The sequence below is a fragment of the Protobothrops mucrosquamatus genome, unplaced genomic scaffold, assembly GCF_001527695.2.
Source record: "Protobothrops mucrosquamatus isolate PMUCROS unplaced genomic scaffold, P.Mucros_1.0 scaffold212, whole genome shotgun sequence".
NCBI classification, from domain to species: Eukaryota; Metazoa; Chordata; class Lepidosauria; order Squamata; family Viperidae; genus Protobothrops; species Protobothrops mucrosquamatus.
In genome coordinates this window covers 161,446-175,821 of record NW_015386566.1, presented here as the reverse complement: position 1 = coordinate 175,821, position 14,376 = coordinate 161,446, and the positions used below count along the sequence as shown (strand labels likewise).

At 41.0% G+C, this 14,376-nt stretch overlaps 1 protein-coding gene across 1 annotated transcript; it reads right to left on the bottom strand.

Moving 5' to 3' along the window:
* Positions 1–4,733: 4,733 nt before the first annotated feature.
* On the bottom strand, positions 4,734–11,304 carry GAPDH (glyceraldehyde-3-phosphate dehydrogenase). Its single transcript, XM_015813997.1, has 12 exons — positions 11,237–11,304; positions 10,464–10,509; positions 7,990–8,089; positions 7,708–7,814; positions 7,519–7,609; positions 6,870–6,985; positions 6,663–6,744; positions 6,193–6,344; positions 6,020–6,098; positions 5,518–5,601; positions 5,150–5,247; positions 4,734–4,960 (listed from the first exon to the last, which is right to left on the bottom strand). Exons 2-12 carry the CDS (start codon positions 10,484–10,486, stop codon positions 4,891–4,893), a joined length of 1,002 nt encoding a protein of 333 aa, XP_015669483.1. The 5' UTR covers positions 10,487–10,509; positions 11,237–11,304; the 3' UTR covers positions 4,734–4,890.
* Positions 11,305–14,376: the final 3,072 nt, after the last annotated feature.

Here is a 14,376-nt window from a genome sequence, read left to right as displayed (position 1 = left end):
ATCTCTAGGTAGATTTCTTTGACGTGCAACCCAGGAGTTCACTCTAAAAAAAATTTCTATTTCTCCATAAATCACCTCTGGATTGGCATAGGGAAGTTTTTAAAAGATATGTAATGACCCTGTTCTGAGTAATGAAATGGGTGGGCTTTCAGATGATCCCAAATTATTCACAAGGATATATACAAGACACAAAAATTCCAGACATGGTGGATGAGCAATAAAATTCCAGATGGGATAACTGTAAATGAGACAGTGATGCAAAACCTCCTAAATTTAAATCCATGATACAAACTGGGAAATAATTCTTAAGAGGGGAATGTACAGTACTTTGGGCTTTCTAAGCTTGAAAGACAGATAATGTGATATCATAAAGGCGGAAAAACCTGTAGCGAAATATTCACATAGCAGTAAGAATTTAAGGCAATCCAGGGATAGTTAATAGATTTAGGACACATAAAGAAAATGTACAGTCCTTAATGGATTTCACAGCTACGAGACATCCTTGGCCTCTGCTATAACTATTCAGCTTCATATTTCAATGGAAATAAGTCCCAATACTTCAGTCTCGTGTAGTGGAGCTCATACATACATACATAAATGGCTGCTGGCTCACCCATTCTACATTTCCTTGATTTTTCCAACATGGGAAAATAAGGAGGGTTGGAAGAAGCCAAGTTTTCTTCCTATTTCTGCAACAGAAGAAGTAAGCATTCAGAAAAAAATTAATTCAGGTATGCTGTCATGCCCAGCGTAAGCCTGTAGCTGGATTGGCCCATTGACTTAAGTGTCTATTCTGCCTGGGTCCATCTGGGATTGCTCTGGCCAGTTTTCCTCAATGATCCCCCTATCTGATGTTCACTTTGTGCAAAATGTTGAACAAGACCTTGTAAAAAGTGCTCCTTTCTCTCCATGTATGAGCACTCTGAGAGATACAACTGCAGGAAAACCAACATTGCCAGGGTTGGGTCATCAACCAAGGAGGTCTGAAGCAGCGAGAGTACAGTGTCAAGTCTCCCCTCAAGCCTCATTGTCTGCTAAACTAATTGCTATTTTATGTTATTTTTGTAACTCCCCACTAATTTTGTAGTGGGGAGTTACAAAAATAACATAAAATAGCAATAGCATTTAGACTTACAGTATATACCATTTCACAGTGCTTTATAGCCCTCTCTAAGCAGTTTACAGAAACAGCCTATTGCCCCCAACAATCTGGGTCCTCATTTTACCGACCTCGGAAGGATGGAGAGCTGAGTCAATCTTGAGCCTGTGAGAATCGGTCTGCTGAACTGTGACAGTTGGAAGTCAGCAGAATTAGCCTGCAGTACTGCATTCTAACCACTGCGCCAACATGTTTCTCCCTCTCCCAGCCAAAACTCACACAGAACTTTACACATTCAACATGCTGCTGCAACATTCTCTGCGTTGGGAAATGCCATTGCTAGAGCCAAACCTGTTTGCAGGTATAAAATATGTGCCTTTCCTCTATTTACAGGGTGGGGTGCGGATGTGTCTGTTTTGCAGAAAGTAGAAAACTCCAGGAACCCTGGATCCATCAGTCTTGCAATCACTGCCGCATATTAAAGGACATTTTATTGCCCTGGAGAGCTACCTAGAGGACTCTCAGCTGAAGCTAAAGGAGTTAAAGGAACTCCGTGGAGTTCTGTGCTTACATTTCATTAAAAATTGGTAAATGGAGTAGAGATATGCTGGTTTCGTAGGCTTGGAGCACAGTGATGATAGCTTTCCTGTCTCCCAAATGGTCAGCCAGTTATTTCTAGTCAGCTAATTTAATATCTGTATTCATATACTGCTTTATTATGTCCCTTTTCCAAGGGGGCAGATGCCTCTTACTGCTATTTGTGTAGCATTTCTTGCATACTTACAGTTCAACACAACTGCGTTATCTTATAAGCAAGGGCTAAAAGGGGAGGGAAGGGTGATAAGTCATAGAATTTACCACTTTAAATTTTTTGCTCATGGAACTTATTAGGGGTTTAATCTTCAACAAATCATAAGCTAGACAAAATTCCAGCTCTCTTAGCATAAGGGCTGCCATGGCTGAGAAAAAAAGAAAAAAAGCAAAAAAAAAATATGTTAATCTCAATGATAGTAGGTACATCAGAGTCATGGCTAAAATCATCAGATGTCCTAAAGCAGTTATGTTCGGTACTTGCATATATTGCTTTAAAGCAGAAATCGTAATGGATTGAATGAAGGCTTAACGTTATTTGCAATTTATGAACAAGTTGCCTACAGATGTAGGTCATGTATGATTACAAGGAAGGTATGTTGGATATGTTTTCTGCCTTGACTTATTTGTAAAAATAATAAAGGTGGAAATAAATAAAAATATATGATCATTCTTCATTGAAACAAAAAGGTCTTAATCATGACACAATTCTTTACTAGGATCAGAAATACGCTAGCAAAAACTCAGAAATACAAATGGAGGAACTGGTGAAAATGACAGAACTAGCACAGATGGCAAAATTAGCTTTCTTAAAAGAAAGATCAACTACATTTATTAGTGACTGGAAACCTCTTATGGACTTTTTGCTGAAAAAAGAAAAAAATGTATTGGAGATTTATGGATTTGATTCGTAGAGAGGGGAGATTATGGAAAGAAGGCTATTACATTGTAACCTTAAAGAGAAAGGATAAAATATAATATAACTGCTGTTTAAGATCGGAGGTTACTTCATTACCTTTTTATTTTCTATCTTTTTATTTCTTTTCAGTTATTTCTTTTATCTATCCTTCCCTTCAAAATTTATATTGCTTTTATTCTGTTGGATACTTATCTAATAAAAATTATAATGCATAAAAAAGAACTAGGATCAGGCTTCTCTTCCTTGCAGCCAATTTCCCTGACTCTCGCTAAGATACTGACTCAAAGTAGTCTCCTCTAAAAGCCATCACTTCTTTGATTTTGCAAAGTAACTTTCATCCCCCGTGGCTAATTGAAATGAAATCTGACTTAAAATTCTGCCAATTTTCCACACAATCTTGATCTTCATTGGCTAACAACTGTTTGAAATAAAACAAATGAATACTTGGCCTCAGCTTAAAAGAGGACCTAAGCTTTGTTATAACAACTTCTAATCTAGGTATCCTAGGGAGAGCATTCTCTACAGCCAAATATCCCACCAATATATACCCTGTACATGGGAAAGCTTTTATATTAGCCATGCACAGTATCTTCCGACTCTTCTGGAAGGATGAACAGCAAGATTCACTAAACTCTTTCTTTGCAGGAAATCAAATCAAGAGAATATGTCCTCTTTCACCACGTGCATTTAAAATAGTTATAGTTTCAGTTGAGTTTGGTGTAATGGTTAAAGGCAGCAAGATAAAAACAGAAGACCAAGTTCCAAGAAAACTGCAGGGTCATGTCCAGGCAGTCACCAGAAGTCAACACAACACTGACTCAAAGTGAGATACCAGGCAACCTAAAATTGTTTCATTTTTTAACAGAAAAGACCGCCAAGACAACTAAATTCTGCATTAGAATATTGTCAATTATTTAGACCCTTCCCCCATTTATATCCTGGGGGTGGAGGTGGAGAAGGACTCATGGAATTTAAAATCTAACCTTCTGGATTTTACAATGTCAGCAAATGTAACTGTCATCAAATTATTATTCATGAATATGTAACGAATCTTGTATTTTTACTTTCAGACTCCAAATATGAAGGGACTCCAGATTGGCAGGTGATACTTCAGAATGTTCTTTGTTCCTATTTATTGCCACCATCAGGATCATCATGCAGGTTGCGCAGGTGGGGGGGGGGAGCCCAACTCACATGAGTTGGTGAGAGGTGGCAGGGAAACCAGCTCAAAAGTATGTTCCTTCTTCCAGAATAGGTGACAGCAGCATAAAAATTAACTAATCCATGATCAGCAGCGTTGTCATGTATCTGGACAGAAAGCGGGGCCAGGTCTACAGCTAAGAAGGTCAAGCCCCTTCTCACCACCCATCAATATTGCAGCCCTCCTCTGGCAAAATTTTCCTTGCACACAATTTTCCTCCACAAAATGGGTCACTCGTGTTTGCATATGAAAATGTATATATCATTAAATCCACTGCTACAGGAAAAGTATAGTTGTTCCAGCTTGCCCAAGTTCATGTAATATGAATAGCATTTGCATTTCCTAATTCCAGCCGCTTCTGCAGAAATGGAACAGAATTCATTTGTCATCCCATATATCCTTAGTTTAGTCCAGTGGGAAGGAAGTGCGGGAAAAAAATAAAAATTGGCAAGTTTTTGAGCTACACGTAGTACAATAAAACCACCTATTCAGTGCATAGCTATTCAGGATTGTGGAAGAAACAAGTCTGCACAGGTATACTTTAGCTGAGTTTAAGCATTCAGTAGCCTATTTCCAAAGTGGGAGATCAAAACTATTCATGTATTTTAGAGGAATTTAGCACAAAAATATTGGGTAAAATTTATGCAAGTTGAAAAGCAATCCTTTTTGAAATGGAATCTAGAAGTTATAAAGGCCTATGCCAAATATATTTCCTAATGAGGCCAAACTCCAGGATTAAAAAAAGATTCTTCATAATTGGAATACTAGGTAAAGTAAGGCATTTTCACATGGCAGCTCTATCCTGGGGCCTTGCAAATTATGTTGTTGGGAGTATTGTAAAATGTAAGCCAGATCTTAAACTTTGGAAAGCCTCCTTTTGCATTTACAACCGCAGACCCAATATTGCCACACAAGAGAAGAAATTGTTCAAGACAGTGATGATTTTATTAAGAGGGGAGATGTTACTGAAACATTCACGTTTCTTCCAGCCTCTCTACTTCCTCAGAGGCAGATGGAACAAAGTGCCTCTAACTGCAAAATACAGAGCCAAGTTGTAAGAAAAAGAAAACCGTACAGTCTTTACTCCTTAGATGCCATATGGACCATCAGGTCTACCACACGATTGCTGTATCCATATTCATTATCATACCTAAGAAAGAAAAGTTTCTTTTAGTCTTGAGGAAAATAGCAGCAGTAAAAAGAGCAGCATGAAGCCATTTCTTGCCGCCACATACTCCCACCTCTACTATTCTGCAGAATAGTAAACGTTGCACCTCCATCTCTTCCCAAATCCAATAAGCCAACTAACAGCCATCATCTACCCCTTTTCATCTCTTACCAGGAGACCAGCTTGACAAAATGATCATTGAGAGCAATGCCAGCAGTAGCATCGAAGATGGAAGAGTGGGTATCACCATTGAAATCAGAAGAGACCACCTGGGGGAGAAGAAGAAGTTATAATCCACGAAGATAAGCACTGAAGAGTGATGTCTCGAATTTAAGCCTCCATGTATATTTATGAGCCAAATCAAATGAACCTAGATGGACTGGTTGACTGAACAAAGAAGAAAAGGCATATTTTATGACTACATACAGCCATGTCTACAATACCTAAAAACTGTTGTCAGATTTCTAATCACGTTACAATTGTTACAAAATGCTCCAATGGACCTGATATAGTTATTTTTGTATCATCAAAACTTTTACCTGGTCCTCTGTGTATCCCAGAATACCCTTCATTGGGCCTTCAGAAGCTGCCTTCACAACTTTCTTAATATCATCATACTTCACCTAAGAAAGCAAGTGAGGGAGACAGGAACATTAAATAATTGAATTCTGCACCAATTTCCTATTGTGTAGCAAGCTTATGGTCAATTCATTCTCACCAATATCTGCTACCCATTCAAACTGTCTGGGCAAAAAGCATCTTCAAAATCTTGAAGATCACAAGTTCCCCACTCCTAAACTTAAGTTACAAATAACTTGATGGCAGTACATTTAGAGCAGCCTTCCCCAATCTGGCACCCCCCCTAATTGAATTTGAATAAACTCCCCCAATATAGAAAAGTTAAGGACTATCTGATTTGGACTGCCAAGCACTGGTTAACCATTACATGAGTTTTCTGAATCTCTTTGCTGATCTAGTTTTTTGAACTCCAATCTTGTACTAGCAGTAAAGCAGGCTCAGAAATACTGTAAGAATACTCACTGGCTTGCCTAAGCGGCATGTTAAGTCCACAACAGAAACATTTGGAGTTGGGACACGGAAAGCCATTCCTGTGAGCTTCCTGTGAATGAAGGAAAAGACAGGCTGAGATATACATAGTCCTTGTTTTGGCCTAGGACTAAAATCAGTTGCATTTTGTGCTCAGGAAGGCTTACCCATTCAAATCAGGAATGACTTTGCCCACAGCTTTGGCTGCACCTGTGGATGCTGGGATGATATTCTGAGCTGCTCCTCTGCCATCTCTCCACAGCTTCCCAGAGGGGCCATCCACAGTCTTCTGTGTGGCTGTGATGGCGTGAACTGTGGTCTGGAATAGAAGAAGCAGGGTAGACCATTTTTACCACCTACAGTTGAATATTTGTTTCACGTACCGCAGGAAGATGTTGCACCTCTCACTTTTAACATTTCACCATTAAGCAACACAATTCTGAATTCTTTTAAGTGTTGGAAAAAGAGAGGAACTAGCTAAGGCAGGGGTATCAAACTGCCGGCCCGCCGGCCAATTGCATCATGCGGCGCTGACGTCCACCCCAGCTCCGGCAATGCAAAAAAAGGTGCGATACATCATCTCACATCATGTGACGAGTTTGACACCCGTGAGCTAGGGCCTGTGCAATTCACATACCATAAGACCTTCCACAATGCCATAGTTGTCATGGATGACCTTGGCCAGTGGTGCCAGGCAGTTGGTAGTGCAAGAAGCATTGCTGGGGGGAAAAAAAGGGAAAGAAGCACTCAATGGATGGACATGGACCATTCTGGAAGATACTCTGCACCATGTTAATTTGGCAATACAGCTTGCTTCCCCCCCCCCACTTTCCCCTATAGTCACCTGACAACTGTCAAAGATTTGTCATATTTTTCATGATTGACACCCATCACAAACATGGGAGCATCAGCTGATGGGGCAGATATTATAACACGTTTAGCACCACCCTTCAAGTGAGCCTATAAGGAAAAAGAATAAAATTTTACCTATTTAAAAAAATACATATAATCCAAGACTGGATAGCAAGCAACAGTCTTAAGAATAATCTAATCACATTATTATGCAGATTCTTTTCTCTGGATTTCTCATATAAAAATATGGAAATGCCTGATAGTTTTATTTTTTTATTTATCAAATTTATTTGCCACCCATTTTATGGTTCAGATGGCTAAGCAGACAAATACTTTAAAATAGCCATGTCCAAATGCCAAAAATATTGTTTTACCACAGCACTCCATCAATGGATCTATTTCCTTCCCAGAAGATGGGAGTTTTGAGCATATGTACATAACACATTAAATTCTAAAAAAAATAAAATGAAATTTTGTTGTTTAGTTGCAAAGTCATGCCCCACTCTCCACAACCCTATGAAAATAAAATACAAAACACTTATGAATCCAGATGGCATCCCATTTTCCTATCAGGATCAGAACACCTCTCTTTACAGCAGAAATTTGTACAAATGCTCCTTCCTCTTGTAACAGATACTTACACTAGCTTTCTCTGTGGTGGTGAAAACTCCAGTTGATTCCACAACGTACTCTGCACCAGCCTCACCCCACTTAATGTTTGCAGGATCACGCCTAGCAAGAAGAGAGGAGAGAAGGATCAGCTTAGACTCTGTAGGCAAGAAATAGACTACACAAGTAAGGAAAACCTGAATGGAGGGGATGTTACTCACTCTTGGAAAACAGTGATGGCATGTCCATTAATGACAAGTTTTCCATTTTCAGCTTGGACAGTGCCATGGAAGCGGCCATGAGTAGAGTCATACTTAAACATGTACATCTGAAATTAAGACACACAACATTAACTCAATGTAGCTTACTGGGACAAGTTCCTAGAATATTGGAGAGGCATGTTATTTGTTAATATATGAATGTTTCTATGATCAAGTGTAACTTGCTTTGCCTTAAAAAGCAGGCAAACTCAGGCCCTGTGAACAACAACAGAGGGTTATTACCATGTAGTTCAGATCAATGAATGGGTCATTGATGGCGACAACTTCAACTTTACCATTGTTGACTGCTGCTCTGGTGACCAGACGGCCAATACGGCCAAAACTAAAGAAAGAAAAATACAAAAAGCACTGTTATCTCCAGAATGGGTTAAGAGAATTCAACATGTAGGGAAGAGTAGAAAAGCAATTTGAGAAAGCATCAAGGGCCACCTTTTTGGATAAGAAAACAAACAGACTGGAGTAACTACTTAGAATCACTGAGTCAGGTGGCATATAAATATTTAGTGACAAAATATTAAACAAATAACGTAGTGTCCTGCAGAAATCTGACCCATTAACATAATATATTTTCAGTGGCTATGCAAAATAAGGATGAAATTTGTACTAGAAAACACTTAAGATATCTGGTACCTATTTCTGGTTTAGTCCCTAAACTTTGATCTAGTTCTGGGCAGAGAAAATTTATTATTCGGGGTAGACTTTCTGCTTTAACACTGAATATTTATTTGAGCCTTCTCTCTGGTATTTTAAATGGAGCAGAACATCCTTACAGGGACTGTGTAACTGTCATTGAAATATACAGCTTGATTTGTTCTACTCTTAGCAAATTAAAGAATTCAACTGGAGACACTCACCAGGGTTACAGAGCAATCATCTACCAATACCATAATAAAGACTGGTAGGATACAGCTCAGAAAATTCTTCTCAGTTTCTTTGCAGAGGTAAGGGGCCAAAGAGAAAACGGAGGGCAGGGATGTGACTGTGCCCATTACAGAAACATACTTCAGAGCCTTAAAACAGTATGTGGCTGTAGAGGATCATGTGACTCCTTTGTATTTGAAACAAAGAGCATCCTTGCAGGAAACTGAATATCTTCCCTCCCCCAAACTTGTGGTCATCCTTCGAAACCCACCTTTTTTCCTCTGCAAAATAATGCAGCATTAACATGCTTTGAAATTACCATACAGATTGCAATTTGGAAAGGATTCCCATCTTAAGTCAGCAAGATTGCTCTAAAATATTTGATGAGTGTGTGCACTTTCAAAAGTTATTACAGATTTTCATGACTGAAGTTTTTACAATTTTACAGTTGTGCAAGGCTGCCTTGCGGAAAGTCTGTAAGAGTTATCTATCTAGTAAGAATGCTTCAGGGTTTCTCACCTTTGAAATTCAAGACTAGAGGGTTTTCAGGGAAGATACCCAAAACTTTAACAAGAAATCATACATCCTTCCCTGTCAAAGCTCCAAAAATCAGTTCCTGTTATTTCATTATCAGTCCTTACACTGACCCAGTATTACTTAGGCAGAACTTGAGTTGCATCTGCCCATTTGTTTTTCATAGGACAGCGATGGCGAACCTTTTAGAGACTGAGTGCCCAAACTGCAACCCAAAGCCCACTTATGTATCGTTGGGTGCTGGGTGGGTATGGCCCATTGGCTGGGCGTGGCTGCGGTGGTAACAGCAGACTGGGTGGGACTAAAAAAGTTCAATCAATTCCAACTTTGCAAGAGATCTTTTTTCCCCCCCAAGAACTTGAAATTGATTGAACCTTTTTATTTTTGCACACGGTGGCGGAGGCCTAAAGCGAGGTTTCATAAAACCCAGCTGAAAGCCTAGGACTGGGGCGAAGGCACTCATGCCCACAGAGAGGGCTCTGTGTGCCACCTGTGGCACACGTGCCATAGGTTCGCCACCACGGTCATAGGGAATGCTACTTGAAACTCCCTCCTTTACACTCCCGATCCTGCTATTGAAAGGTCAAACACTAACTTTAGAGCCTGTCCTCTCAGATTACAGCTAAGAACAAGAAGGTCACATTCTTAATAGGCCCTTCAGACTGAAGGATATACAATCCTCCCTGCAGACATTATGAGATGCTCTGCGTTTGCAGCATGCAAAGAAAGATAGGAGGAAAAATATGTAGAATTAAAAGCGATATAGAGAATAGAGAACAAGAGGGAGAACTATTGTGGCTTCCTGATGGGAATGACTCAGCAATTAGCGTATAGGAAAATGAGTCAGTCCGGGGTTTCCTGGACCCATCGTGGCCCCGAGCCTGCTCCATGTGCTTCAACTAGTCCCAGGGCATGTTGAAATAAAAAGGCCAAAGATGGCAGCCTTAAACCATTTACAGGGTGCCACTGGAGTGGGAAAGAGTGTCAAGGAGGACACAAGCAGATCCTGTTTGAGAGAAACAGCTGCTGCAAAGGGGGGGGGGAGGGCCAGGATGACTTCTAGATGTCCTTGGAAAGGAAAAGAATGCTGGGCTGGAGGCTCCCGCTGTAGCCTCCCAAGATCTGCAAGAGGCTCAGGATGGACAGCAACACCGGCCATCCCCACCCCAGCTTCCCCCCTATTGGCCAGAAAGTTACTCAAGCTCCTATGCGAGGGTTGCCCCTCCCCCGGGCCCTCCCTCCCTCCCTCCCTGCCATACTCAGGCGGACGGGCTGCACGTCCGCCCCCTCTTCCGACTCACCCATTGATACCAATTTTCACCATCTTCGCCGCTGGAAAAACCGTTCCTGGAAAAAGAGGACGCAAACTTCATCACCGGTTCCAGAAACTTCAAATCTCCCACTTCCTCCCTCCCCGCCTCAGGCTTTTTAAACTACTGCGGAGCAGATGAACATCCGCCCTAAAACCACGTTTCTCATCCTTCGCCCAACTTAACTTTCCCCGCCTCCGCCGCCCACCAAAACTTTTCCTTCCTAGCAGAAAGCCGCGCCGCCTCACGCCCGGCAGACACCCGGGAGGCGAATTAAGTAAGCCTCGCGGAAGAGAAAGAAAACCACAGACGGGGGTCGGAGCCGCGGGCGGCCTGCGACGCCTTCCACACCTGCGAGTGTTTTTGGGCGGGGGGGGGGGGAGGGCAGCTGCCTTTCCGAAAGGTTTTTCTCCCACCGGTAAAGTTTCCTGGAAACTTTTGTTCCCGCCCTGCCGGCTCACACGAGCCGAAAACGCGCCCCCTGGTTCCGCGGCTGCCGCTCCCACCCCACCCAATGCAAGATTCCGCTCCAGTTCAAGTCTCGCCTAGCTCCGACTGCAGTCTTGTAACCGCTTCCCGCCGGCCCACAGCAACGCACAAGCCGGGTCTTGCAGGGACGGTGCCCGGCCGGCTCCCCTCGCCACATTGTTCTTTGCCTGACTCTCTCGAGCGCCAGTTAGCGTCCCCGCCACCGCCAGGTAAAGTTGCAATACTAGGGGCTTTCCTGCCTCCCCCCCGCCCCGCCGGTAAAAGTGAGCGCTTACCCAAGAGGTCCTGACCTTACTCAGCTCCGCAGTGCAGTGAGGAGGTGAGAAGGCAGGCCCCCTCGGCTCTGCTCTTTATACAGCCCGGTATGATAATGACGAGGGCCGACCTCCGGGGCCAACACCGAATCAGAGCGCGAGGCGGCGGCGGCGGCGGAGGGGAGGCTGCATGCAGACCTTATGTCGGGAGTGGAGAGCCCCAAGCCCGGCGCCATTTCCCGCCCGCCTTGCTTCCTGCTCGCCTCAGAGAAAGACTCTTTGTTCTCTCCCGCCACAGTTGCTCAGCTTCACTCAGTGGCCTCCCCCAACCCCTCAAAATGCTTGTTTGCCCTGAATCGCCATGCTAAATTGATCGCTATGGCTATCTCGGCAGGTGATTTATCTATCAAGTTACTTCGGTTTGGCACCTGCGGCTTTTTGCAATCTCAACAAAGTGCTTTGGAATCAAAGCTGATTCCTACCTAACCCTTGCATGTTTGCCAGGCTCAGAGGCCGAATCATGTTATCACCAGTTTTCATGCAACACATTAAGCTGTAGGTTGAGTTTAATAAGTACTGCAACCCACTATGAGTTAACACAATGTAGTAAGCCAAAAACATTACAGCCTAGCTGGGTCTGTGAGTATAATTTATGAAAACTAGCATGAAAGAAATAGCATTCCTTCATGCTCTGCTTGTTCAGAGATATTCAGTGAACCATAGTTGAGAGAATGCTGGAATTAGAAAAACATTGTTCTCATGCAATAATTCCAATCCCTGTATTAGTTATGATTATAAAACAGAACCCACATACTCAGAAGCAGTTTAATGCAGGAATCAGAATGTATCTCCCTTACAATCTACAACACAAAAGATTCTTAGGAATGTCTGACTCTAAATAATTGCAGTAATAACTAGAGTTGCTTTGATGAAATTTGGTGACATGTATCATTTCCCCACCAAAATTATTTATGAAACAAAACAAACAATGAAATAAATTATAAAGATCAAATATTGTGAATGGATTCTAGTTTGCAATCTAGCATAAAGCTTCTGGCAAAATTGCTGAACCCTAGGAAAATTTAGACAGCTTGAAAGATGCCATTACACTGGGCATGGATGGTTCAAGACCTTTTTTTTTTTTTTTTAAAGTATAAGGGCAATATCTCAAAACACAGAATGGCTGAATTCACACAGCCCACATCTAAGCCATAAGCCATTTTTAGTAAAGTGTTCAGGGTAAGTAAATCATATACATTTTGGCTGACCACTTTATACAGCATAAACCTGACTATCATTTGGTCTAGAGCTGATCATTATGTGCAGGAAAATCATGAAGGATATCAAAAGTTCTGATTCTGTAGTTTCACCAACATAATTTAGCTCATTATTGGATCAACCTGCCTTGTAAACCAGCACAGTTCTGTTGAAATTACTTTTACTGAGATTAATAGGAGAAACCACAAAAGTTCTTCAGTTGAAGCTCTTTTCCTGTTTCTCCACCCAGCCCAAAAAGAAATGTGTGTGCCATAATTGAAATAGTAACAGAGCCACAGGCTTCCAAGACAGACCATTAAAAGCTTGAAAGAACTCTTTCTCTCAACCCAAACAAAAGAATTGCCCTGGCTTTACAAATAATCAAGGCATAATTTGTTATCAGAGGGTGACTCTTACATCCCTACACTGCATTCAGTACATCTCACAAGAGGAGATATATTTTTAACTGTGCTAAAAATTACTTCTGCACAAAGCACTCTTAAAAAACAGTCCAATGCAGAAGCACTGGGTAAGTGTCCCATGTAACTGCATAAGGGTTGCATTATTAAGCAAATTAGTGTAACAACTTGTATCGGACCATCTGTTACATTTTGTTTTATTTGTTTCCTCATATGCCTAAGGAACACTCTGTCATGAAATATAAAGTTAGCGGTTTAGAAGCAAATGTGTATTTGAAAGAGCCTTCGGGAGAATAGCTCAACCCACGTAAATCCTAGATATATTTATGAGTTGCAGATTAATTCTGGTCATTGCAACCTACTTCTACTCATGTTTATTCAGGACAATCCTCCCTCCCCCAACTAAGGGCTTTTCTTGGTAGTTTTCTGCATTCCTCCAGCAAAGGCTACTCTGATTGCTCATTGACCCAACAACGCCCCTCCCTTCTCTAGCCTTTTCTCTACTTAAAGTCAAGCAGCATGTCTAATAAGGAAAAAAACCCGAAGTTCCTCCTAGAATTCTACTGGAGGAACGTGACAGCGGAAATCCCGCCTTCTCGTTACATTGGGCTGCGCGGATCAATTCAATCTGCAATCTTGCTCCCTTTGCACAATACAATTGGAGTTGGCTACAAAGGCTGTGGATATTGCTTTAGCAGCCTCTGGCAGTCCACAGCCCAAGGAGGTATATTGCTGCGATAGAAATCACATTATGCGGGGATGCAGGCATGTTTTAAGTTAAGCAGGAGTAAATGATAGGAGTATCACATCTAGCAAATCACTAGAAATTATGCCTCAAAGCAAATAAGCAAAATGAATCAAAGCCAAAGGTTCTCCTGGTAATATATTACTTTTTATTACATTTTTATTAAATATTTTTGAGAAAAGGAAAGAGAAAAATACACAGAGGGATAAAGAGGGAATTTAGAAGCACTATAGAATTAGATTACAATTTTCAATATTTCATTAGTTTTAACCAAATATATTTTGAAAACTCTACAATATAGAAATATCTACTGTAATAATTACAATATAAATCTTAAAATAAGATTAAAAGGTTATAATAAATCCTATTTAAGCTACTAAAGATTTATTATGATTTAATAAATATTTACTGCAAGAATGTTAAGACTTATGTTAAGAAAAACCCATATTTCATATATAGTGCAAGGTCATATATAGCACTGTAAATTCTGTATCAGGTTTACTTTTGAAATATAAAATTATTTTGGATACTGAGTGGTACTTCTACAACTTTGTTTGCTATTCTTCAGATCAAGCTGTATGCATGGAGTATCCTGAAAGCAGTTGTCATATGTAACGCTAGTTCGAAATACTTTGTGGGGCTGTAAAGTTTAGTTGTATTTAATTTAAAAAATGGTGATACGTTGCTGATATGAAATGTGCATTACTAAATGGGTTTGCAGATTAAAGATAGGAGAAAGT

Bases quoted from the DNA above. Each gene is read 5' to 3' on its own strand.
- GAPDH (XM_015813997.1), bottom strand. From the start codon at position 10,486: ATGGTGAAAATTGGTATCAATGG. The intron at 8,090-10,463 runs GTGAGTCGGAAG...TTCTTTCTTTAG, and splicing joins GTGAAAATTGGTATCAATGG to TTTTGGCCGTATTGGCCGTC. The intron at 6,986-7,518 runs GTAAGTATCTGT...TTTTCCTTATAG, and splicing joins CCACCACAGAGAAAGCTAGT to GCTCACTTGAAGGGTGGTGC.